Below are 24,946 nucleotides of genomic sequence, written 5' to 3' on the forward strand. Positions count from 1 at the left end.
AGAAGGGAGACTCTCGAAAGCTTACACCCTGAAAACCATGTTGGTCTCGAAAGTGCCACTGGACTCACATCCTGCTGTTTTTACTTTTACCGTTTTGGAAGTTAATCGTTTTCAAGAAAATCACCATCATAGGGGGAAGAAAATGTGCAATCTTTTAAAAGCTCCTCTTGTGGTAGGGAGTTCCGTAAACCTTAGGAAGAACGAGGGCGCACTGTTGACCCGCAAAATAAGAATAGTCCCAGCCAGCCAGCTGAAGATCACGTGGCACCCTCTTCAAAAGGCTATCAGCTTCCCCCCCCCCCTTTAAGGTGGGAGAAACGAACAGCGGGCGTATGATTGGCTCGCACCTCGAAGCTTTGTGACGCAAAAAGACGCTGGCCACGCCCCCGCCGCCTCTCTTTTTCAAGGCTGACAGTTAGAGGAGGAGCAAAAAATGGCGGCCCGCCTATCAATGAAGCCCCGCCCCTTTCCCTCCCACCCCTTGTTCTGTCTTTCCTTTTTTTTTCCCCGTCTCTTCCGCCTCAGCAGACGAGGATTGTCCGTCTCGTGCCGCCGTACTCCTGGCCTCTCCCACTTTTGCCCTCGACCGTGGCAGAGCAGCAGAAGCAGCGCGTGGTCAGAGTGCGCGCGTGTCTGCCTGTCAGGGGGGCCGGCTAAGGAAGCCGGGAAGGGAACAACCACTGGTGCCGCGCGGGCCGACAGGCGCGTGCCCACCCGCCCCTCCCCCTCCTTCCTTCTCCATTCTCCTCAACCGCTCACCTCCGTCCGGCCGCCGCCGCCTCAGCCATGTTGGCCGCCGCTCGTTTCCTCCGCTCCCGCTGCGCCGCCCTTTCCCTCCGCGGCCCGGCCCCGAGGGCGTCCGTCGCAGGTGAGTCTGCTCGCCGACAACGGCCGACCGGCGGGGTCCATCCCCCCGCCCCCCGCGTGCTCAATACACCTCGCTCACCTTTACGCTTTCGCGTGCTTCGAATGTCCTTGCCGTGACCCCGTACCCTGGAGAGCCACTCGAGGGCAGGCGGCACCTGCGGCCTAGTGGGATGAGCCTCCTTCGAGGCACTCTGGATCGCCTGGAGGTCGTACGGCTGGAAGGAGAGAAAAGGGGCACCGGGAGAGGGGGAGAGTCTGGGCTGCTTTTTCCCTTCCTTCCCCCGGGGTCCCCTGCCCGCTCTCTCCCCTCCTTGGTGGGAAGGTGACATTGAACAGGCAGCAGGCACAGAAGCAGTGGTGGAGAGGTGGAAAGGCCTGCAGGGTAGCGGGGGAAACGGGGAAAACCAAAGAACAACACAGCACAATCCCCACGCAGCGCTGTTAGAACCGCAGTGCGGCTTTCCCCCTCTCTTTTCCTCCAGTCGCACCTTCAAGACCAACAGAACCTCAGCAGCACCATCCCAGACAGATAGTTTTAGGGTGGTAGCCGTGTGGGTCTGCAGTCGAACAGCAAGATCCAGTGGCAGCTTGGAGACCAGCACAATTTTTCAAGAGTAGAAGCTTTTGAGCGTCAAAGGCTGCAATCCTAAAAACACTTTCCAAGAGTAATCCCCATTGAATAAAATAGTTCTTATTTCAGAATAGACCTGCTTAGGGTTGCTCTGAAAGCTCCTTTCTTTGGTTATCTTGCTTTTTCTCCTTTGTTTTCATTTTGCAAAAGCATTCTTCCTTCCTTACTTCCTCCTCAGGTTTTTGCGTGTTTGTGTGTGTGTGTAATGGAGCATGCATGTTGGTCTCTGCCTATTTTAAATTTTAGAATGTTCGACCTGTCTAAATTGATCCTTTAGCTTTTGGGCATTCATTTAGGTTTAGTTTTAAATTTGTTGATTTTGTGCCATTTTATGCGGTTTCAGTTAGGATAGAAGAAGCCCCTGCTACAGATCAATAGTCCCCCTAGCCCACCCTTCAGTGATGAATCAGAGGCCCTAGAAAGTGCAGAGGGGCACAGAGGTTAAAGCTTCTCACTGTAGCTCCCCTCCAACCACTAGCGGCGACATTTTAGATGGTTTTATTGAATTGTTTATTGTATACCTTGTCCTTTTTTCTCTGAAGAAGGGAGCTTTGACTCTTGAAAGCTTTTACCCTGAAAATATTGTTGGTCTTTAAAGTGTCTCTGGACTCACATCCTACTGTTCTACTGCAGACCATCACGGCTTCTTATTGAAATGTTTTCACTTTAGTTCCTCATTTTGCAAAAGTGTTCTTATTTCCTCCTTGGGGTTTGACGCCAACTAGTGGAAACAGTCTGTGCTTTTTTTTTGTTTTCAGGGCCTGACAAGCCTTTTCTTAGGTGAGCAGCGACCATCTTTTTACTCATTTCATTCATTTATGCCTTTCTCCCCAGTGGAGACCCAAAGCAGCTTACACCTTTTACCTCCCAACCGTTGCTCTTCCACTTCAGAGGGCTAGACGTGGTTAGGAAATGGTGATGGGTTGCCTGTTGGGAGTAGGATGGAAGGAAATTGATAGTTGCCTATTATTAATTTTTTTTAAAAAAAATACAGATGTTTATATGCCTCCTGTTCTTCTGGTATGCATGCCTCTCCCTTATTTTATTTCCTTAAAACCATTGTGTGAGGTAGCTGAAAGTGGCCCAAGGTCACTCAATGAGCACATCTGTATTTCTGTTTTCAAAAATCCAGCCCACACACTCACTGATTTTAAATGATGAATACTGCCATGTGCACTTTGAACCCTCAGCTTGATCACGTGTGTTCACCCAAAGGTGCAAGCTTACCTGACTTGACTCTTTAACTTTCGGAACTGGCAAAAAGACTTCACAAGCTAACTTTCATCCCGTATATTCTCTCCTTGCTTTCCATGTTGCCTCCCCGCACCCAGTTAGCAAAAAAATTTTAAATACTTAATTTTAACCTATCGTCTCCTTTCCTGTTTGTTTCTTGACATATACTGATCTTGAAGCTTTGAACCTTTAGCAAAAGCTGTACCATTAATAGGCTTGGATTTCACACGTAAATACAGTTATAATCTACTTGAATTTCTCAGTAGTGGTTTAACGCTAATAATGTTGCTTCCAGGTGAACGTTACAATGGGCCACACCCAACCCCACCCACAGCATGTACAGCAGAGTACGAGCAGCTTTACAAAAGCTGCTACTGTGTTTTAGTCCTTGCTTTCTATGTAATGTCCTCAGGTTGGTACCAATCTTGCTATGGTTGATATAGCCGTCACAAGACTATTGAAGCGTGGGTGTTTCAATGCCCTCTTTAGCAGGGTCATGTGAGTTCTGACTCCAGGCTTCTGCAACAGGATTTATTAGAGTTTATTTTGCTGCCCACAAACCCCAATAGGCTATTTATGCCTCAAGGTTTGGATTGCCCTTGGAGAGATTGCTTCAGATGGTGTATGTATTGTTCAGCTTCAGATCACTCCCCGCCCCCCCCCCCCCACATGCTTACAATGTATAGTATCAGCATGTATTTTTTCCAACTAGTAAAGCATATATGCATGTGAGGGTTTCAGTCAACCTGCCCAGCTATATCCATTCAAATTATATGACCCACAAAGAATTTTATTAGTGTAAACAGATGAAATCAACAAAGAAATCAAAGAGGAAAAAATATATCTTCTCTGTTTTGGCACTTTGTTGTGCGAAATTGGCTGAGCTGGCTCAAAGTTCCATTTAAAAACTGGTCCTTGCAGGACAGTGAAGGAAGGACAGTCAAGACAAGATTGAGCTGTGCTGCTCAGGTGGATGTCTGTAAATCTGGTCAGAAGTGTATTTTATTTCATGACCAGGTGAGAAGCTTGGTAAGGGGGCACCATGGCTCAGTAGTATAGAACTATCTGGTTGGTATGCAGAAAGTCTCAGGTTCAGTCTTCAGTTAAGCATAAGGTAGCAGGCAATATAAGGCAGCTTCACATGTTCAACACGGTTTTCAGATGGGTTACTCATCTGCTTCTCCTTACAGCAGTTTTGGCGCCAATTTTCGTTCCTGTGTGCATTAAAATGTATCCAAAAGAGGTTTCATCACCACAGCAGCTAGTGATGCGGAAACCAGATAAAAATGTAGAGGTGGAGGAGCTAGATTAAAAATGGCAGTAGTGAGGTTACAAAGAGTTGGAAGGAATGTCTCTACATGAGTCCTATAACCTGACTGTGTTTGATTTACTGCAGGCAAGCAAATAGGTGCAGTGAACGTATTGTACAAATGCAGTGTTGTGACAGCATTGTGGCTGATGACCTGATGTGTGTGTAAGTGCTACAAGGGTATCCTATAAGTTTGAGTGAGCAAGATGTTGGACACTTAAGTGCACGGCATTACAAACCTGAACAGGTTTCATAATTAACAATAACAGCTTACCTAAAGAAACTAGGTGTCTTTAAATAGTAATTAGCGTGCTACAAAGAGCTTTTTTTGGCCATCAGGAGTTTCTTTTGTTATGGGATCCTTTACTGTGGAACAACAGCTCCAAGGACAGAAAAGGCAGGAATGTGATTCCTTTCTGGGACCTGTCTTCTAAACATCTGGGACTTCAAAATTCTAGCCCTGTCTAGTGTCTTCTGCCGTTGGTAAAGCTATCTGAACTTCTATACTTGTTCTCTAGTTAGTTGTCTTGCTACATTGGACTGCTACTAATATGAAGGCTAAGATTATGTCTTTTTTTTGTCATTGACCACTTTCTTTGGACCTTTCAAACTCGTTGCTTCCAGAGAGTCCTGTAATTGGTCCGCGCCACACAAGGGTCTCACTCTCAAGGCATATTTATTTTCATGTGAGCTTTACTAATTAATTGAGGTTTTAACCTCATGCCTCTTCATTTACTTCCCCTTTCCTCATACGCCTGTTAATTTAGTTTGTAAGCCTTCAGGCAGAGTTTTGTTAATTCTGTTTCTAAATCATACATCATGTTTTTCTTCATTCTTAAAAAGAAGTGTTAGGTAATCCTATATCTTTCTCTCCCCATCCTAGTCAATCAGACACAACTAACTTTCTTTTTTGATATCAGTGCTTAACCATTCCAGAATTAAATGCTTAAGATACCAAGCCAACTATTCAGTGATTCTTGAGCAATAGGTTGCTTCCCCTTTTTTTGATGTATCAGGTCAATTGTAGACTAAAATCCTTTTTTTAAACATTCACTCTTCCTCAATCCCCATGTCTGATTTGCTGACTCCTGACCCTCCCTGCCATGGAATATCCATGATACTTCTGCAATTATTTATGTCTTTAAAACTTACTGTAAATGATAAATATAACAACAGAATGCCTTTAAGCATATAAATGCCCTTCTAGGGAAAGGAGGGCTTTTATTTCTATTATGGTGGTGGAACTTGCCTTCTTCAATAGAGCAGTCAACCAAAGGTTGAGAACCACTGCACTAGGCAACTCTGCTTTCAGTCTCAGAGTAGTCTCCCTCCCCCCCCCACCTCCATGTTTCTAATTTTGACGTTTTGGGTAGTGTTGGTACTATGTTACTGATGTTTTATTGTAGTTTACTTTTAATTGTCAGCCGCCTCATCTGCTTTGCTTATATGGGAAAGGGGGGCTTGAAGACTGTCATAATGTTTCCATGTAGATCCTAGGCAGTTTGACACAGCTTGGGGGGTGATCCAAGTGAGGAGGCAAAGGTATGTTTTGCGGTGACTTCTCAGCCCTTGAGTAAGTGGCAACCAACATAGCTACTCCGTTGTCCTGTTGGATTTTGTGCAGGTTAATGGCTTCCCCTGTGTATATCTGCTTCATTAAAGGTTTTGCCGTGAGCTCTCTAACATTTGTCTCTGCACCCCCTTCCCCCCTCATGTTTTGTTTGTCACATTAGCGGCATTGCCTGTACGTTGCTATTCTCATGGATCCCGTGAGTCGGATGAAGAGTTTGATGCCCGCTGGGTGACATACTTCAATAAACCAGATATTGATGCCTGGGAGCTAAGAAAAGGTAATGCTCTTTAAAATATGCTTTTCAGGAAGGGAGCTCTACTGTTTACTGGAGTGCTCCTGCTTCTGAACATACTACTCGTTTTTCAAGTGGCAGTTAAAGTTGCATACTGGTTGTCACTCCAGAGGAATTAGAGGCATCTGCCATTTAGTTCCTGGGTGGCAGTTTGAGTGGCAGACTGATTGCTTCCGATAAATTGACTGCTGCTAATTTTGTACTTTTTAAATATTTATACTATACAGTTGGTTTTAAATTGCTTTAGAATGTAAGTTTTATTATAAACGTTTTATTTGTGTAATGTGCCCTGGGCCTGCTCGTGAAGGGAGGGCAGAATAAAAATCGAAAGTAAATAAGTAAAAATAAATAAAGACTATTGCTGGTCTCAGGGTATAGTTGGGGGGCACGCAGAAACAGGAATCTTGCTGCACAGATAGGCAGGGGTCATTTTGTAGAAAAAGAGCTGGAGGAACTCATTAGCATAGCTCATTAGCATATGCCACGCCCCTTGCCATCACCGGAAGTGTGTCATTAGCATAACTGATTTGCATATGCCACAACCCCTGACATCACCTATCCTGGCTGTTTTGGACCCAGTCCCGGCCATTCAGGGTCGAAATGTGGCCCAAAATGACACACAAAGGATGAAAATGGCCAAAAAGGGGCACACGATGGTCAGGATCAGGCCACTGCTGAGCAGGAGAGTGATCCACCACCCATCAGAGGCCTGATCCGGGCCATTTCGGTCCCGATACAGGCCAAAAATGGCCGAGAGTCAGGTGGGCAGGGCCAGCTGACATGTGACCTCTTTAGGGAACTTCCAGAACTGTGTTCCTGTGAGTTCCCTCTCAAAATGAGCCCTTCAGATAGGCATCGATGCTTCAGAACCTTATATATGATGTTTGAGTTCCCTGATCGAAGGCAGGTGGAATTAGGGCTGCCAGCCTCCAGGTAGTGGCTGGAGATCTCCCAGAATTACGACTCCAGGCCACAGATTTCAGTTCTCCTGGAGAAAATGGCTATTTTGTGGGGTGGACTCTATGGAATTATGCCATGCCAAGGTCCTTTCTCTCCCCAAAGCCCACCTTCTCCAGGTTTCTCCAGGTTTCACCCCCCCCCCCAGATCTCCAGGAATTTCCCAACTTGGAGCTGGCAACCCTAGGTAGAATATAAATGTGATATAGTACACAGGACGAAACCTTAGAACTGCTGAGCAGAAATGCTTATGGTGTGTCACAATTCATTTTCTCCTCCATCTACTCTGGTGTAGCTGGTTGTCACTAATGGAACAGCTCTAGAGCTCCACTGTTTTAGCTACTCCTAGCAAGAGCAAACTCATTCATAATCTGTTAAATCAAACAGATAAATTAAAAATACTGATTCAATTTTTAGAGCAGCCTTCATGGCATACCTCTTTTGTAGGGTGAGGAAAACAAACTGGTCATAAAAAGTTCTGCTGTGCACCTGCAGACTGGCTGAAAGGCACTAAGAATAAGGAACGCTTTTTCGCTGCTTGGTTACATGCTCAAGTCACTTTCAGTGTTCTGAACCTGAAAGACACTTTGTTCATCTAGGGTGTCAGACGTTAAAAAGGGGTGGAGGGCAACAAGTAAAAAATGGGAGGAAACCATGTGGATTATGTCAAGTTCAGAGTTGTCATTTTTTTTCCTCTTGTAGTTAGAGACAGTGGCATGTTTTACTGTATCATGGAGTGACTGTATCTTTAGGAGCAGAGGTTATACAGCAGTTGGCAGTTTAATGAGTAACCTTGGTTAAAGACAGCTCCCTCAGTATCTGTGAGTGGTGCCTAAATTCACAGGAAATAGAAATTCATACAGATTTGAAATCCAGATATTTGAAACTGCAAAGCCATAAACCAAACTTCACTGTGGATCTCTAATCCCTTTGTATATTTGGAGAGCTTGGTGTAGAATAAGAGTGATGTGGTTGGCGTTTTGGCACTGAAATTAGTGTGTGTAATTCTGGTCTGAACTCAGATCTTATTTATTTAAAATAGTTGTGCACTGTTTTCTAAGTGGCTTCCCGATATACAGATAATCCCATAAACATTAAAACCAGCAATAGATTCAAACAATAACCACAGCCACAGATCAGTTTCCAAAGGTGCTTTTAAATAATTCAGCCTTTACGGATTCCCCCCCTGAAAATCGACAAGAGACTATGCTTCCTGTACTTCTCTAGGCATAGGAATGGGGGCTGCTCCAGAAAGTGTGAGCATGAACCGAAACCACCCTTACCTCCCTTGGTGTTGGGATTATAAACAGCCCCTGCTCTGATTGAGTTTAATCTTAAATTGCTGCAACATTTCATATCTGACATGCTAATGTATGTGTGTGGTGGCGGAGAGTGCCCTCAAGTCATGGCTGACTTATGGCGACCCCTGGCGGCGTTTTCATGGCAAGAGACTAACAGAGGTGGTTTTTGCCATTGTCTCCTCCTGCAACCCTGGTCTTCGTGAGAGGAGATCTGATGAGATCAGGCTCACCTGGGCTATCCAGGTCAGGGAATGTATACGTACTGTAAAAGTATGAGATGTGTGAGGAGAACAGAAACTTGGGGAAAACATGCGGGACAGAAAAACTCATGCTAGTGTGCATCAAGCTCCTTTGGGGCTCTTGGGTATCTTTAGAAATACCATGAATACTGAGATGAGAGACGGAATTTGTGCAGAGCGTTTAATCCTACGAGGAAAAACGGTGCCTTCTGAAGTAGCTTGTTCTTTCTGACAGGCATGAACACCCTGGTTGGTTATGACCTGGTTCCAGAACCAAAAATCATTGATGCTGCTTTGAGGGCATGCAGACGACTAAATGACTTTGCTAGTGCGGTCCGTATCTTAGAAGCTGTAAAGGTCAGTGAAATGATTTTGAATCCTGCTGCTGCTTCTGCTTCCTTGTGTGGATCCCAAGAGGCTCAAGATTCCACTTTTGCTGGTGGTGCACAAAGCCATAATGCCACCCTGTTGCGTAAGAGACTTCTCCGCCCATCCAGTGGTCTGTCTACTCAGCACAGCCTACTCCATTTGAGGATGACTTTCCAGTGCCTCCCTCAGAGGTCTTCCCTAGCTTCATTAACCTGAAACTCTTTAACAGATGTCAAGGACTGAATTTGGGTCCTTCTGTATGCAACATACAGGTGCTTTACCCCTGTGTTGTGGCTCCTAGATCACTTTTCCTTGTCTTTTTGTACAATAGTGTATTTGGGTAATGCTCACTGATGGCGACATTTGGATTTTGAAGTGCTTTTTGTTCTCGATCAAACGGGTGTGTCTCACTTGGATTTTTTAACCAGTCGAGGATAAACATTTTTATCTTAAATCAACTCTAGTTTTTGTTGAGTTGTTCATTTTGAACGTTTTCTGTTTCAATTAGGACAAAGCAGGGCCCCACAAAGAAATCTACCCATATGTTATCCAGGAACTTAGACCAACTTTGAATGAATTGGGAATCTCAACTCCAGAAGAACTTGGCCTAGATAAAGCGTAAACGTTTCAGGTGAGAGAACAAACCTCCTGCTTCCTGGGAGGGGCCATCCAACTTTATTTAGCAAATAACAGGCGTTGTGAAGAATTCTAATATATTGATTTGCATGCAGTCTTGATATTATAGATACTTTGTGCCCTCAGAAAAATGTATGCTTTGCTCTATTAGTCTCATGGGCTCAGAACTCTTAGTGGTGTTTCCAAATGCAAAAACATATTTCCTACTTAGGAGGCTCACGCTCTAAATAATTAACAGTTCAGTCCATGTCCCCTATTAGGGGATATCTCTATTTTGACCTTTGCTTGAGAAATTTTAGAATATTTGAAATGGGATAGGAACACTCTTCCTCTGCCCAACACAACTTGCAGAGCAAGAAGTTAACAAATCTTATTTAAGAGAGTGATAACTTCGGAGGACTAATACTGTGATACAAAGGATGGAACAACTTTACATAAAAGGTTACAGAACGGCCCACAAGATTTTAGTGGTTTAAGATGTGTTTGTGTTTGGGGAAGATACTGCAGTACACTGAAGCATAGTCATATGAAGTTCTCTTTACATAGCAAAATATTTATCTTCCACTACCCTGTACAGATTGGACAGTTTTCTTCAAACCATTCCATCCAGTTTCTTTTTCAGAGGTTGTGTGTTAGCAGGAAAAGATGGACTTAGATGTACCTGGACTAACCCTCAATATCTGTTCTGTTCCAGATGAGCTTCCCACGGGTTTATTGTTCATGCTACCTGATTGTACAACAATTACCTGGAGACAGATGTTATAATATTACTTATTGAAATAACTTCTTCCTGTTGTTGAGTCCTGGAACACATACGGTGATGTTGGGCCTAATAAAGGGAAAACCTGGTTTGAACTGACCTTAGTCCTTATAGTCTGTGTGATTATCTCAAAGAAGAAATTACGTGGTTTCCCAAAGAGAAAAGTGAGTTAAAATGCTCTGAAGCCATGGAAGGTCTCCATTAAACTCCTGTGCATCTCGGCAAAGCCTTCTGTATAAATTCCCAGAATATTACAGCCTGACACAGGCCTTTTTTTGCACGGGCAATTTTTTGTCACCATACCTCTTGGTGATTTCTTCCGAATTCCAGACGATTTAACTCCCTCTTCAGATTTCAATGCGGCGTTTCAAGGGTTTTCTTCTGAGTTTTCTGCCTGTGCTTTTTCTGTGCAGAGAGAAAACTTGAAAAAGAACGCTTTAAATGCTGCATTGAAATCTGAAGAGGAGTTTAATCATCTGGAATTTAGAAGGAAACCCAAAGAGAGATGGAGCCAAGCGTGGCAAAAATTGCCCGTGCAAACCCCACCCCCCCAGAATTCAGGACTTCAGAATACTAAAGCCAGCAAGGTTCCAATTCTCACTCCCTTTGTGATGATCTATATTGAGAATTTAATCAGGGCAGCTTTGGATAAACATCACGCAGCTTCACTGTGTGAGATGTTCATCATGCAAGGGGAGTGACATTTCGTCCCTTGCATGTGTGTTTCTGTGGCCGCCATTCTTGAATCACCACAAAAGTTGCATGGTGGCAACTTTCTCTCATGGCTATAGAGGTACTTGGGAAAGAGTGGGTGTTGCCTGCCAAGATGTTGGAAGCCAGAGGAGTTACTGCATAAGATTTCCGTTGATCAAATGGCTGGACGTCGCTGCCCTTTAGAACTTCTTGGGCTTTCTCACGGTGATCAGAATAGTAAAAATAATTGCTATGATTTATTTGTGTGAAAATAAGAATCATTAGCAGAATTCATTCAAGGACCAGTCATTGAATTTTTCTCAGCACAGAATTTTGTTGGGTTGTGGCTGGTAGCAGAATTCTGTCCCACACCTTGGCTTTGGATAGCTCAGTTAACTTTTCCTCTTTGTCCTGGGGCAACATGAGAAGAAGCCTTGGTAGCTGTGATAAAATGAGGTCTCTCTTGGTTGAGAAGGCTACCACGGCATTCTCTCCAGGCCCAGGAAATACTGGGGCGGAGGAACTCCTGCTCACCTGTGTAGACATGGTATGTTCAAGATAGATTGCTTTACCCAACCAAGATTGGGAAAATGAGCACTCTTACAGGCCTCTGCTTGAGAGAGGGAAGAACGCTTTAGTTCTCATCGTTCTCCCACTGCAACAGCTCTTCATCTTCCACAGCACATTCCTTGTGAAAAGGTTTGAATTTTAATCGGCTGCTGCCTGCGGTCTGTCCAGATGAGACTCATGCAACATTAGGGAAGACACAAGGGAGTGCAACATAAGGGAAGACACAAGGGAAATTAAACAGCCAAACAGCACCTTTTAAACACGTTGCTAGGTCAACATGAACTGTGCAGTGCCGACAAAAGAAAAAAAAAACGCAGGCCTTTGCTCTTGTAGTTCTAAAAGCAGCTCTTACAGTTACTTTTCCCCATCTGAACAAAAATGCTTGAACTACTATGCAGTGAGTCAGCTTGGGTTTAGCAGATGGCAAAAAACACAGCCAAGTCATCCAAAGTGCCGCCAGACCCGGGTGCCAAACCAGGCTGCCTTCTGCTGTGCAAAAGGATTTGTGAGAAGGCAAATTTGGCGATGGTAGTCACCTGGTTTTTATGCCGCATGTGAAGATTCCAGTTCTTTTTCCTGGGCATGGTATTTATTTGCTGCTAGATAAACTTGGAACAAATAATGCTTTTGTACAGTGATAGCTGTAGCAATAATGATGGTATTCTGACAGAAGGCAAATAATGGTTTTTTGTTTATTGGGGTCATGAGTGTATCTTACCAGTGAATTACTCAGGAGCAAAAAGTATCACATTCTCCATACTACCACCTGCTCAGTTCTGGAGAACTGGCTAGGTTGCTTTGAGTGTGTTCTATGTGTTTTTTCCCCAGCTTAGCTGTGTGACCTTGTACCTGCATATTGTTTCACGGGAACAACTTTAGTATTCGGTATAATAACACAGTGCCACAACTTCACCACCCAGTAGCTGTTTAGTTTCTGTTTCCAGTTTAGATAAAGTGCAGTGTACTATGCATCTTACTTCTTACCTATGCATTAGGCTTGGTGAGCTCTTAACATCTAGCTGAACTGGATAGATTTAGGAGTAAATAATGCTTTATGACGTATGGGCACATCCTGCGCTTGGTGTAATAAATTCTATTCCTCTCATTCATTCCGACTCACTTTAATTTCTCACACTCAACAATATTTTTAAAAGATTACTCAGGTCTTTCCTGTCTTAGGGTCTTCCAGTAGAAGAGTCTCTTCTTATGAACATCAAAATCAGAGTTTTTTCTTTCAAAAAATAGATCATGAAGCTCCTTTTCAGCTCCAAGCCATCCACTAGGGCTGTTTTAGCTCCTGTCCCCTGGGTTATAGAAACCAAACGTTCAAAGGAGGGCAACAGTGTAACAAAATGGGAAGATAGAGTAACCCCAGTTCTTCCCAGTTAATTGATTCAGAAGTTAATTAACTGCAGTAATGAAAACCTCCACGTTTAAAGGCAGAACATACATTTAAATCAAGCCCAGTGTACATCTAAATTCTTGTCATAAAACGGGAAGCCTTTGTGCCTTGCTTTGTTGATAGAATACCCTGTAATGTTAATGACTTAAGTTTCTATTTGGGTAATGCTAAAAGCTTTCCTTTTGTGGCAACGTTTGGCCTATACTAGGCTTTGCCCAAGTGGGTGCCCGTTGTCCCCAGTATTTGATAGACAGAGCTATGCTCTGAACAGTATGGAGTGTAGTTTTGATAACAGCTGTAGGCTTTCAGAGGGTTAACTGTTAGTCTACTGTAGCAAAATAAACGGGATGCTGGTGTAGTAGTAAAGTGGTTGGGCTGAGAATCCACACTTTGCTGGTTCGAATCCCATGACTGCTATGAGCTTAGCAGGTGGCCTTCAGCGAGCCACTCCTCTCAGCCCCAGATACATTGTGGGGATAAGAACAAACGTTTGCCATTCTGAGCCGGCACTAATTGTCCAGAAGAATTGTATAATAAAAATTACGGTTAGTCCAGTGGAACCTTGAACGGCATTTGTTCTGGCATGAGCTTCTGTGAGTTGGCTCGCTTTCACAGGTGCTAAGGGTGGGGGTGGCGGGAATATGGGAGGAAAGCCTTGCACGTGGCAAGTGTCATTGCAGGTGCAAGTTCCCATGGTGGAAAGTTTCACTGGGGGGAAAATCCAGTAACAGGAAAATTAATTACACGGGAATGCTAAACTTGAATGCTATCCCATCCTGAGCTTACTTGCGAGGGCGGGTTATAAATTGAATGAATGAATGAATGAATGAACTGCCTGTAGGTATACTTAAATAGAGGCAGAGCCCAGATCCAGCCTCATTCTGGCACCTGCACCCTTGCAATCTTATTGCCCTAGGGTTGCATGCTTTCAATGATCAACAGCCAAGTTCCCGGGTTAAGAGCCTCCAAGGAGCAAAGAGATAGCGACAGAAGCCTAGCACGGTCGAGATTCTTTCCCCCTTCCCTGTTTCCGTCGGAAGAGGCGGGCCTAATCCTGGTGGGAGGGTGGAAAACGAATCAAAACAGCCTATAGGCGTAGCCAAGCGAAAAGGGACTCTGCAGCTTGACCAATCGTCTTGTAGCCTGGTAAAGCATCGATTTTTGATTCGTCGCCTAGCTGATGACGTTTAGAGGAGGGGCAGAGTCTGGCAGAAGCGGCCGGTTGAGGCAAGCGGCGATGGCGACGGGCGAGGAGGGCGAGGAAGAGCCGGCGAGGCGGAGGGAGGCCGGGCCCAGCAGCGGCACCCACAGCACGGTGAGGGCCCGGGCTGAGGCCTAGGCCAAGGCCAGGCCTCCTTATCGCCCTGAGAGGGAAAAGGGGCTAGCATCCAGGGGTGACACAAGGCTGGCTTGACTGGGGAGGCGGCGCTGTGGGTATCTCTCTTGCGTCCGCCAGAAAGGCCCAGCTAGCCCAGCAAGCCCAGCAGGGGCTGAAGAGAAGCTTCCCCAGGAAGGTTGTCAAACATAGAAGTCTCCCTGTAAGAACAGGTAGACTGCCTCTGGACATGGAGGCTCCATTTAGCCGTTGTGGCTAATTGGGGCGCTAATTCTATCTATCTATCATCTATCTCAGGGCTTTAAAACTCTTGATTCTCATATTTTATGTTTTATACCCTGCCTTTCTCCACAAAAGTGCTTTACATTGTTCCCCTGTTCCCTGTTTTACACACACAACGACCCTGTAAGGTAGGTTAGGCGGAGACGGTATTACTAGCTCAAGGTCACCCAGTGAACTTTGTGGGGTTGCCAGCCTCCAGGTGGTGGCTGAAGAGGTCCTGCAATTACAGCTTACCACCAGATGACTAGAGATCAGTTTCCCAGCTCCCTCCCTAAACCCCACCCTCTCCAGGCTCCCTTCCTAAAATCTCCAGGAATTTCCCAGCCTGGAGTTGCAACCCAATGTGGGGATTTGAACCTGGGTTTTCCAGTTCCTAGTAAGATACTCTAACCTCTACACCGCCATTGTTAATAGCTACAAGCTAGAAATTTAATTAACTTTCCACCCATTCCGCTCTCCTGTTTCCAGCAGTGGCTGATCACATGCACGAGGAAAGTATCGTGTTTTCTGTCGTCCTTACTCTTTTGCCTCTTGTCAAGTGGGATTCAGAGGTACGCTGCCTCGGATTATGGAGGCTCTGCTGAGCCATCGTGGCTAATAGCCCACATGGAGGTTTCCAGTCCTAATTCTCTTGATTAATAGCTGTGTGTCAGAAATTGCCCTAACCTTTTATGAGAAGCCAAGAGCAGCTCTGGCCATCTACCCCAGCATCTGATCTCAATTGGCATGAACCAAGAAAGCCAGGCCAGGGGGGTGATCCTAAAAGCAGAAGGTAGGCTTTTTTCCCCAATCTCTTCCAGCAACTACCTTCCTTTTCACTTCCCAGCTGCCTCTGAACGTGGAGGTTCCAGTTTGACATCATAGCCAATAGATCTGAATAGACCTATTTGCTGAAAGAATGAACTCTGTGGCTGAGCCCCAAATTTTGTGGTTTTGAAAGACTGATGTAGGCATAGTGGGGGTTTTCTTTGGGGAGGATGCTAAACTGTAGGTGTAGGTTTTGTCAGCAAGAATGATAAAGGTTGTGTCAGTAAGCAGTTACTCCAGTCTAAGTCCATTGATTTCAGCAAGCTTAGACTGGGTTAGCTCTGTTTAGGATTTCACTGTAAGCAGGGCTTTTTTTCAGCAGGAATGCAATGGAATGGAGTTCCGGCACCTCTTGAAAATGGTCACATGGCCGGTGACCCCGCCCCCTGATCTCCAGACAGAGGGGAGTTTAGATTGCCCTCCACGCCACAGCACGGAGGGCAATCTAAACTCCTCTCTGTCTGGAGATCAGGGGGCGGGGCCACCAGCCATGTGACCATTTTCGCCAAGGGCGATTTAAACTTTAAAAAACTCTCCCCTTGTTCCAGCTGACCCAAAGTGACGTCACTGTGCAGTCCTGAGTTCCACCACCTCTTTTCCAAGAAAAAAAGCCCTGACTGTAAGCATCCAAAAGTAAAATGTTAAGTAGAAACTTCCCTCGCCCTGTTGCTACATCCTGCCTGACAACTTCCCTTCCTTCCAAGGTCACCACACATGCACCTTTTAGCATACAGAACACATCTTGAATGGCCAGTGGTGTGATCTTTTTTGTTTTAGTGCTCAGTAAATTAGAATAAGTAAATGTAGTGCTTAATATGGGAAGCCATATTTGCTTGAAGGAAATGGCTTTGAGAATGAGCCGTGAATTGCATTTAAAGCACACACCTACGTAGAAACAACTTGATGGCACAAGCAGTATACGCACTTGAAATTCCTCTATATGTTTGTGTCATATTCTCTTGGACCCGGACGGTGGGGCAGGTTAAACAGAGAGGAAAGAAATAGCCATTTTCATCTTTGCAGCAAAGCTAAACTAGAATCTTGTGTATCTCATGCTGGAATAAACTATTAGTTTTTATGCTTCTGTACGCAGGGACTAGCTTTTGTCAGCGGCATCTAGCGGAGATCTCACGAGGCAGATTTTATTTATAAAAGGTTATTACATTTTTTTAAAAAAAAACAGCAGTGTTAATGGGCCGTGACATGCAAGTAAGTACAAGGCGAGATATAATTAGATAACGTTCAAGTGTAATCAGGATAAGTGGAGAAACCATTTTACAATAGCAGTCATTGGTGATAAAGCAGTTTCCCTAGTTGTATTAACCTAGTTGAGGCGTGTAGTGATGGAGGAAAGCCAAATCTTTGTTAAGTCCTCTGGAGATGATATCAGACTTCATGTTGAATTTCTAATTCACAGTGTCGTGATGGAATGCCCCTTGGAAATTCTTTGCTGGAAAATGGTGACTTTAAGACCAGCAATAGCACATCCCGGGACACTGGACTGTTCTCTTCTTGGCTTCTCAGTACTGCCATTTTTCATGTCAGTTTTGTGTCCCTTCATACTTTTGCAATTTGTTGTATGACTAAAGCATACAAAGGGTATAACAACAAAAAAGCTGTTCTGGAAGTTTATGAATAGGGATATTAAGACTGGACATCAGGACAGGAGAGTCAGAATTGGGAAGACGCTAAACCCACAAACTTCTCCATGGAAACTCTAGGTCCTGTCAAGGAAGAAGAATTTGGTGAGCTGTTATATATGGAAGAATTAGGAAATGAAAGAAAGGGGAATGGTTTTGAGTATTCTATTAAGGGATGTTCAATTGCAATGTCTCTGGAACTTGTAACTTCCCTCTTAACAGGGGCAGAAGGACAAGAAGAGAACAAGTAGAGAAACTTCAATGGAAAAAAGGGGACCGTACATTATGAACAAAACTCCTTCTATTCAAGACAAGCTGCGTAAGTCAAAGTGTGTGTGTGTGTGTGTGTGTGTGTGTGTGTGCGCGCGCGCACGCGCGCTGTTCCATTAATCGCAGCTGGATTCCTATTGGGTTGGGATATCATAAGTCGTGTGAGCTGTTATATATGGAAAGGGAACTGAATTTAACAAACAGGTCAGACAGGTGGCCAGATTTCTGTGCCAGTGTAGCTATTGCCAGTTGATTCTTTAAGCAGCCTGCAGGCAATAAAGATTAGCATGATTTGCCCAGCAGATGACAGTGGCAGCTCCTCCTTACTTTGTGTTGCCATTTTGGGTTGCAGAAAAGCATCGGGAGATGGCGAAGGCGATGTTGCGGAGGAAAGGCGTGCTTGGGGGAACCGTCCGGAACCAACCCAAATCAGCAGCCAAGAGGTCAAAGTCCCCTTCCCTCTCTTTTTCTTTAAATGGGTATAAGCTTTTCAGAATTGACCAGGTATTTGTCTCAGGAAGATTTGGGAATGAGGTATGGAATCTCTTGAGTATGGAATAGTTGAAACTCATCACTGTCAGGTGACAGACCATCACAGGAATCAGTACCTTTTTATTTATTTTACTTCATTTATACCCTGCGTTTCTCTCCAGTGGGGACCCAAAGCAACTTGCAATGTTTGTTCCTTCTCTGTTTTATCCTCACAACAACCCTGTGTTAGCCCGAGCAACCTTCTGTGGCAGAGCAGGGATTCGAACCTGGGGTCTCCCAGATCCTAGTCTGGCACTTAAACCACTAAACCACGCTGGTTCCCATTGCAATACTGCATTTGATGTTGTATGTGCTTGAGGGTGATGGAAGCAGCTTACTTTGGGCAACGTTGTGCCCATGGAAAGTGTCAGAGGTCACTGGTGGAATGCTTTGCTGCCCTGGCTGTGGCTCATTGGTGGAGTGCAGAGGTCCCAGGTTTTGTTAGCGGGTATCTGCAGTGGAAGGTCCTTAAATAGCCACCATTGGGAAAGACTTTTCTGTGTTTGAGACCTGGAGAAACATTGCCAGTCACAGTAGGCAATACTGAACTAGACAGACCAACAGCCTCACTCACTGTAAGGCCAGTTCATGTTGATTTAGACACATCCATCCAATGCAAGTCACCAATACGATCATTGTCAAAAACTGGCAAGATTGTCTTTTTTCAAGGGCCATCTGCTGAGATAGCCGCAGCCCTTGGGACGGGCAGGGCTTGCTCACAGCAATTCCCAGATGTTCTTAACTCCTGAGAGGATCAGCAGGCCTCAAAGAAGTCTGTACAGTCCAGCATCCGGTGCCAGCCTTGATTTCAAGTCCTGCTTGTCTGCTGGGGTCCATGAGATGAAAACTGCACAATGTCTGTCTGCCAGTTGAGGCGATGCTATAATGCATTGTGTTGCCATATTGCACCGCTGTAGAAATCATTACTGAGTGCAGAAGCCAACATTCTGTGAATCTCTGCTTCTGTCTTTTAAAAGCGCTAGTGAGATGGAGCAGAACATATGAGCGCTAGCAACGTTTTCTGGTACTTGCATGCCCTATCAAGTACGTACTGCTCCACCCAGCCATCCTTGGTTAAAAGTGTTATGCAGCTCTTCTTCCCTTCCAGCATCCCAAGGCTTTGTTTAAGGTGGGTCCTGTATTTGGTCTGCAGCAGAGCAGCAGGCTTTTAGTCCAGTGACACCTTGGAGACCAACAAGATTTTCATATCAGAGCTCCGTTCTTCAGACACGAGGCTTACTGCTGCACTAAGCCTGCCAGGTGTGTCCATCGGAACGGAAGTAACTTACTGAATGGCTGCATTACGGATTGGGGTTTGAACATGAGCCTTCCTCATCCAAATGCAGCGTTGTGCCCACTGAAAACAACTCATTGATTTGCTTCACCTTCTCCCTGCTATGTTCTCTTCCTGCCCTCCCAACCCCAGCCATCTGTTGCATGTTGATTCGGGCTTCTCTTCTGCAGGTCAGTGAAGTTCAATAAGGGCTATGCTGCTCTTAGTCAGACCTCGGATGAAACTCTGGTCTCCTTGGAGTCAGACAGGTGAGAGCTGGGACCATATTGAGGTGTTGAGGTAGGGAAAGCCCAGGAGTTCCCAACTAAGCTCTCAAGTAACATGCTAAGAAATGTCTTCTGGCTCTTTTTGACTCTCGCCATTCTTCTCCTAGTGATGGGGAGCTGGAATCCCGATGTTCCTCTGGTTACTCTTCCGCAGAGGCAAGTCTGCATCTTTTGTTCCTTATAACCAGCAGTGTGGTTTTCCTGGGAAAATCTGAACCAGCAGGTTTTCCAATTCACTTTTAAATAACTTGATTTCATTTAAATATTCAAACTCTGTTAGCAAAAGAAGGTAAATACACCATGTGCAACCACTGGGGTTTGTGCATGCTTCATATCCCATATCTTGCCTTTCTAGCACTATGGCTTTTGTAGCACAATAGCCCTGACAACTATAGATAAGCAGACTTCTATTTACATACGTAGGATGGAAAATTTTCTACCGAAAAATACAGCATCAGAAAAATCACTGCTTATAACTGATGAAGTCTCAGGCTCACACACAGGGTCTCTTCTCCCATAATTCCTTGCATCCAGTCAGCAGCGGGCAAAGGCTTTGTTTGGGGGGGGGGGGGGATGTCCTTAGAGTGTGTGATGGATATTGGACATGATTGGTGGCTTTCTTCCTTGCACAAGAAAGCCATCTCCTCAGGGCATAGAGTTCCTGACTAGCAAACAGGTTGAAGATTGCCAAACGAAAACATGTCACTCAGTCCAACCAGTGACAAGATTCCTGCCATTTTTAAAGAAGCTGTGTAAGCTGCTTTGGGGGTCCTGTGGTGCTGAAGGACAGACCATAAAGATTTTAATAAATAAATACAAAATAAAAGTGGTCTCTCTTTGAAAGCACATGCATGCCACCATGTTCTTGAGAAGTGTTTTGCAAGCTGCCTTATTTTGCATCATCAGATTGTATCAGCTGTGCAGCGTGGAATGTGCTCAGTCCTGTCTGGGTGTGAAAGATCAGCTGTTAAGTCATGATTTGCGGGGGGGGGGGGTTTTGCAGCGGGAGGATTCTGTGTTCTGTTTCCAACTAGATAAAGAGGAGCTAGGTAACTTTGAGAGGCGCTTGCCTGTGTTCAGATTGGAACTGCACAGGGAGGGGGGAGACAGTTTAATGGTTGTTGTGGGTTTTCCGGGCTGTATTGCCGTGGTCTTGGCATTGTAGTTCCTGACGTTTCACCAGCAGCTGTGGCTGGCATCTTCAGAGGTGTAGCACCAAAAGACAGAGATCTCTCAGTGTCACAGTGTGGAAAAGATGTAGGTCATTTGTATCTACTCAGGAGGGGTGGGGTTGAGCTGAGTCATCCTGTGAGAGTTTTTGTGAGAGTTCTATCCCCCGACAATAGCCCTGCAGAGAAGATCAGCACATCAAGTACCAATCCATATGCAAAAGAACCTCCTCAGGATACAGTGAAGCCTCCCGCCATTAGCATTCCATACCCTGGGAAACTCTCACAGGATGACTCAGCTCAACCCCACCCCTCCTGAGTAGATACAAATGACCTACATCTTTTCCACACTGTGACACTGAGAGATCTCTGTCTTTTGGTGCTACACCTCTGAAGATGCCAGCCACAGCTGCTGGCGAAACGTCAGGAACTACAATGCCAAGACCACGGCAATACAGCCCGGAAAACCAACAACAACCATCGTTCTCCGGCCGTGAAAGCCTTCGACAATACAGAGACAGTTTAACTCTGAATTGGGGAACTACCACCTCCTCGAGACTTGCAAGAGGAAGAATGGAGTGGCGAGTGCCCTCAAGTCATAGTTGACGTATGGCGGCCCCTGGTGGGGTTTTCATGGCAAGAGACTGACAGGTGGTTTGCCATTGCCTGCCTCTGCAACCCTGGTCTTTGAAGGCATAGGGACAAAGTGGGTGTCTACAGTGGAAAGGTGAATCAGTCGAAATGGCTCTTTCCTCCTCCTCCAAAATCTTGTGTCTTAGGAATGTGGCTGGGGTTTTTAATAGCAGGAGATAGGATTTATAAATAAATAAATAAACGATCATCATGACTGTGTGAACTGAAACTACCCCAGTGCTGTTGCTGACCCTTTCATAGGTAAAAAGTTTGCCTGTCCAGGTAACAGCTTGGGGGGGTGGTGTGCAGGCTGCAGTTAAAAACCTGTCGGGATAACGGGCTATCAGCTTTCCCCTCCCTGAAATAGCTATTTAAAAATCTTGCTGAGCACATTCAGGTATATCCTTGTTCATCCCAATTGGGGGGAGTCTGATGCTAGCAAATACCTTCACCTCCTTTTCTGCTTCCCAGGTGAACCAGGATCTCAGTCGTCAGCTGCTGCAGGATGGCTATCACCTGGACGAAGTCCCAGACGACGAGGACCTTGACCTCATTCCTCCCAAGCCTGTCTCATCTTCCCCTTGTGCCTGTTGCTTCGGGGAATCCTCTTCTTGCTCCATCCAGTGAGAGATGGGCTGAAGAGGCAACACTGCACAGGTCAAGACACCAGCACTTTTCTTTCCCCAATTTTTTTGGGGGGAGGGGGGACTTGTGGATGCCAGCAGAGGCTGCTGAGCCCACCACCAAACCTCGGGTCAAAGCAGTCGAGTGGGTGGGAAGAACAAAGCATCCCATTGCACCCCCGATTGGGGACACTTTAGCGTTTCTCCAAAAACTATTTCTGCAATACGCTATGAGACTGTTGGAGAAAGCAGCCTGCCAGTTACCTTGCCGAGGATTGCCTCTTTGTGGGAGGAAGCTGCACCGTTGATGGGAGAAGAGATCCAAATCTGGAGGCCGGCCGCAGAACTCATTTTGTGGAAAGGGATGTGGAGCCAAGGCAACCTTGGACTTCCTCTGAATATAAACCTTTGGAGTTGGAGTGGGGGAAGGCTGTTATAGGGCCCACGTAAGCAAATTTCCCTTTCCTTTGTACTTCAAAACCTTACAAAGAAGCAGTCCAAGCATAGGCAACGTTGGGTGTGGCAGGGTGGAACGTTGGGTGTGGCAGGGTGGAAGCAGAGAGCTTTGCACATCAGACTCTGGGTAGCTCACCCGTGAGCCAGTTTATGGAGCTTTGCCTAGTAATCTGGTGGCTTTCTGTTTCCTCCATCCACTTCCTCACCCAGAGACATTTTTACAGGCTGGGAGCACTGTGGAAACTTGAGCTGAGGTCCTGGGCCTCGTAAAGGGCCTGCCAAGCCTTTGGAGGGGTGTGTGTGTTGTTTGGAAGAAGCATTTACGCCTCCAAGGCTGAGCTTTTAAGACAGGCCTAGAAGACGGCAGAAGAGAGGCACTCATTTATCGCCGGCTTAAGCTCTGGGCTTCTCCGCGTGCTTTGGTGGGAGGCCGAGCTGAACGTGGCCGCCCTCCCACCTTCAGAAGCAAGACAGGGGCCCGAGATTTGGGCACTGCCTCCCTCTGATGTCCAGGAGCATCTGTACAGGAGTGAATCATCGGTTATCCAGACTAGCAAGACCTCCCAGGGCCTGCATGGTTCGAGGGTGTTACCGTCATGCTTCCTAACTCGATTGCAGCTCACCCCACTTTTTCCGCAACAGCTGTCTCTAATTGTTGTATTAACTCTAGGCAGCTTTATAAGGGGACTAACCCTTTACCATGTGAAGTTAGTGATACCTTTCATTAGAAGAGCCTAGATCTGCCCTCCCTTTACCTGGGACCACAGTTCATCTGTCCAGGTTGCTTTTACACAGTAATGATAGGCGAGGAGAATCAGTTCTTTTCTGATTGGTGGAGGGGTGTGTTTTGGGGTGTGCTTTGCTCACCACTTACCCTGCTGCCCTCCCCTTTTCATGCAGTTTGCCCCGCATAATACCAGGGCAGACTTGTACCGGGAGCAGAAGGGGTGGAAGAGCAGGAAGAAAGACATGACATTCATGTTTACTTGCTCTCTGTGTTGGTCCCCGAGGGCCACAGCTGGGTATTTGCCTCTGCAGATTACACTACAGATTCAATAGTATGCTGGAAGCTTTAAAAAAAAAAATTCCACTAACATTTGGGTTTTGACCATGCCCCCAGACTGTGATTCCATAAGCATCCCAAGGCAGCCAAAGGCTGTTGTTTCTCTGCCTGGGCAATCCGTTATCAGCCGCTTGCCGAAATAAAAGCCAGTGCTCTTTTGCAACTTTCTTGCAGCTGCACGATCCCAAGCTGCACATCATCCTTGCTTGGTGTAGCGCCGCAAGAGGGCTATTCCTGGCAGGACACAAGAGGCTGAAGATTCACTCTGGGGCACTCTTCCGTTACTCATCAGTGTGGGCTGGGGGGCTGCCCCACAGACATACCCTCGCCCATTGGCTCCACTAGGGATGAGGAAACACTGCCCTTGCAGTGTGTTAAGTACACAGTGATCTGCTTTATGGATCTGATCCCCGCTGGAGCCACTTGACCATTAAGGCAGATTTTTTTCTCTTTCGTTGCCTTTTATTTATTTGGGTGCTGCGTGCTGTGTTTTCTTCACCTGCAAAGTCTCCTGGTGGCAGAAGGCAGGTACCCTGACGGGCTGTTCTCTTTGAAGTTTAGTTGCAATAAGCTTTTATAGGTTTGGTGGGGAGGGGGGTAGAAGAATGTAGCAGACGGGTAGAGACAACAGCCCCCAAACAAGCTCTGCAGGTAAAGGTGGGAGCAGGCCCCCAGATGCGGTAATCCAGGGTTGAGAAGGGCGACTCGTCATCCCTTCCAGACAGGGCTCAAAAATGCTGCCTTAAAATAATGAAATGCACAGAGGACAATCTTACTAGATTATTTAATACTATTGTATATTCAGAGAATTATTGGTTTTATATATCATGATCAAGGGAAGCATATCAAATAAAACTCCCCCTTGTATAGCACTGGTGCTGTGTCTTTCTTCTTGAAAGGTCGTTTGATTGAAGAGTCTTTTAAGTAAGACTTGAAGTGAAACAAGGAGGCATTGCTTTGCAAAAAAACTAACAACGTTGCATTCTAGCTGGGCTTCCCCCCGCCCCCTCTGAAGAAAAGCATTTCCCCAGATCCTCGGGCACTGTTGCATCTGTACCAGTTATTTTTAAGGAACATTTTGAGGGTAATATTTCCAGGGTTCTCCTCCACTCGTCCCTTTTTCTTTAACTGTCCAAAAAAACAGTTGCTGTGGCAATAGTGTTTTCACTCTTAACAGCAACTTTTCTTTCCTGTGAAAGCAGAGCTGTCAGTCAGATTGGGCAAACGCATTCTAGTGCCCTGAAAAGAAGCAGACTAGGGTTTTGTATATTTTGGTTTGTAGAACTTGACTCCCCCCCCGCCCCCAATGTGCCTGCTTTAGAGATCTGTGTTGGTGTTTCAGTGCGCTGGTGCAGACGGAAGGGTCTGCTGTCCTTTGGAACTCCCTTCCCCTAGAAACAGATCTGAACCTAAGCATCCTTTCGAGCTGCTAAAAGCACCGCTGATGAGCCGCAGGTAACTTTAGCTGTGGAGTGTGCCTGAAGTGCAATCTTAAGTCAAATTAGACATGGCCTTTCCCACAGCTCCCTGATTTTCAAAAACGTTGGGGTGAGATTCATGTGACCATTGCATACTTTTGGGGGGGTTGGAGGGGTCTAAGCCTCCTCCCTCCACATTCTTTTCCTGACCCTGAAACTGCTATGGGAGCTGCTGTGTGCCCCAGTGAGCAAACGTGTATATATATTGGATCAGGAAGAGCCATTAGCTTCCCCCCTCCCATGAGATCAGATTGCAAGTTGTCGTC

General features: G+C 45.7%; 2 protein-coding genes across 2 annotated transcripts; both read left to right on the top strand.

The window, feature by feature from the left end:
- The first annotated feature begins 497 nt into the window (after positions 1-497).
- On the top strand, positions 498-10,266 carry LOC129345803 (cytochrome c oxidase subunit 5A, mitochondrial). The gene is made up of 5 exons (XM_055003037.1): positions 498-868; positions 5,774-5,890; positions 8,638-8,759; positions 9,280-9,402; positions 10,102-10,266. Exons 1-4 carry the CDS (start codon positions 787-789, stop codon positions 9,391-9,393), a joined length of 435 nt encoding a protein of 144 aa, XP_054859012.1. The 5' UTR covers positions 498-786; the 3' UTR covers positions 9,394-9,402; positions 10,102-10,266.
- Positions 10,267-14,055: 3,789 nt separating this feature from the next.
- FAM219B (family with sequence similarity 219 member B) lies at positions 14,056-24,079 on the top strand. The gene is made up of 6 exons (XM_055002618.1): positions 14,056-14,147; positions 17,120-17,216; positions 17,520-17,610; positions 19,163-19,240; positions 19,366-19,414; positions 21,532-24,079. Exons 1-6 carry the CDS (start codon positions 14,070-14,072, stop codon positions 21,685-21,687), a joined length of 549 nt encoding a protein of 182 aa, XP_054858593.1. The 5' UTR covers positions 14,056-14,069; the 3' UTR covers positions 21,688-24,079.
- The last annotated feature ends 867 nt before the right edge of the window (positions 24,080-24,946 follow it).

Source organism: Eublepharis macularius, chromosome 18 (assembly GCF_028583425.1).
Source record: "Eublepharis macularius isolate TG4126 chromosome 18, MPM_Emac_v1.0, whole genome shotgun sequence".
Taxonomy (NCBI): Eukaryota; Metazoa; Chordata; class Lepidosauria; order Squamata; family Eublepharidae; genus Eublepharis; species Eublepharis macularius.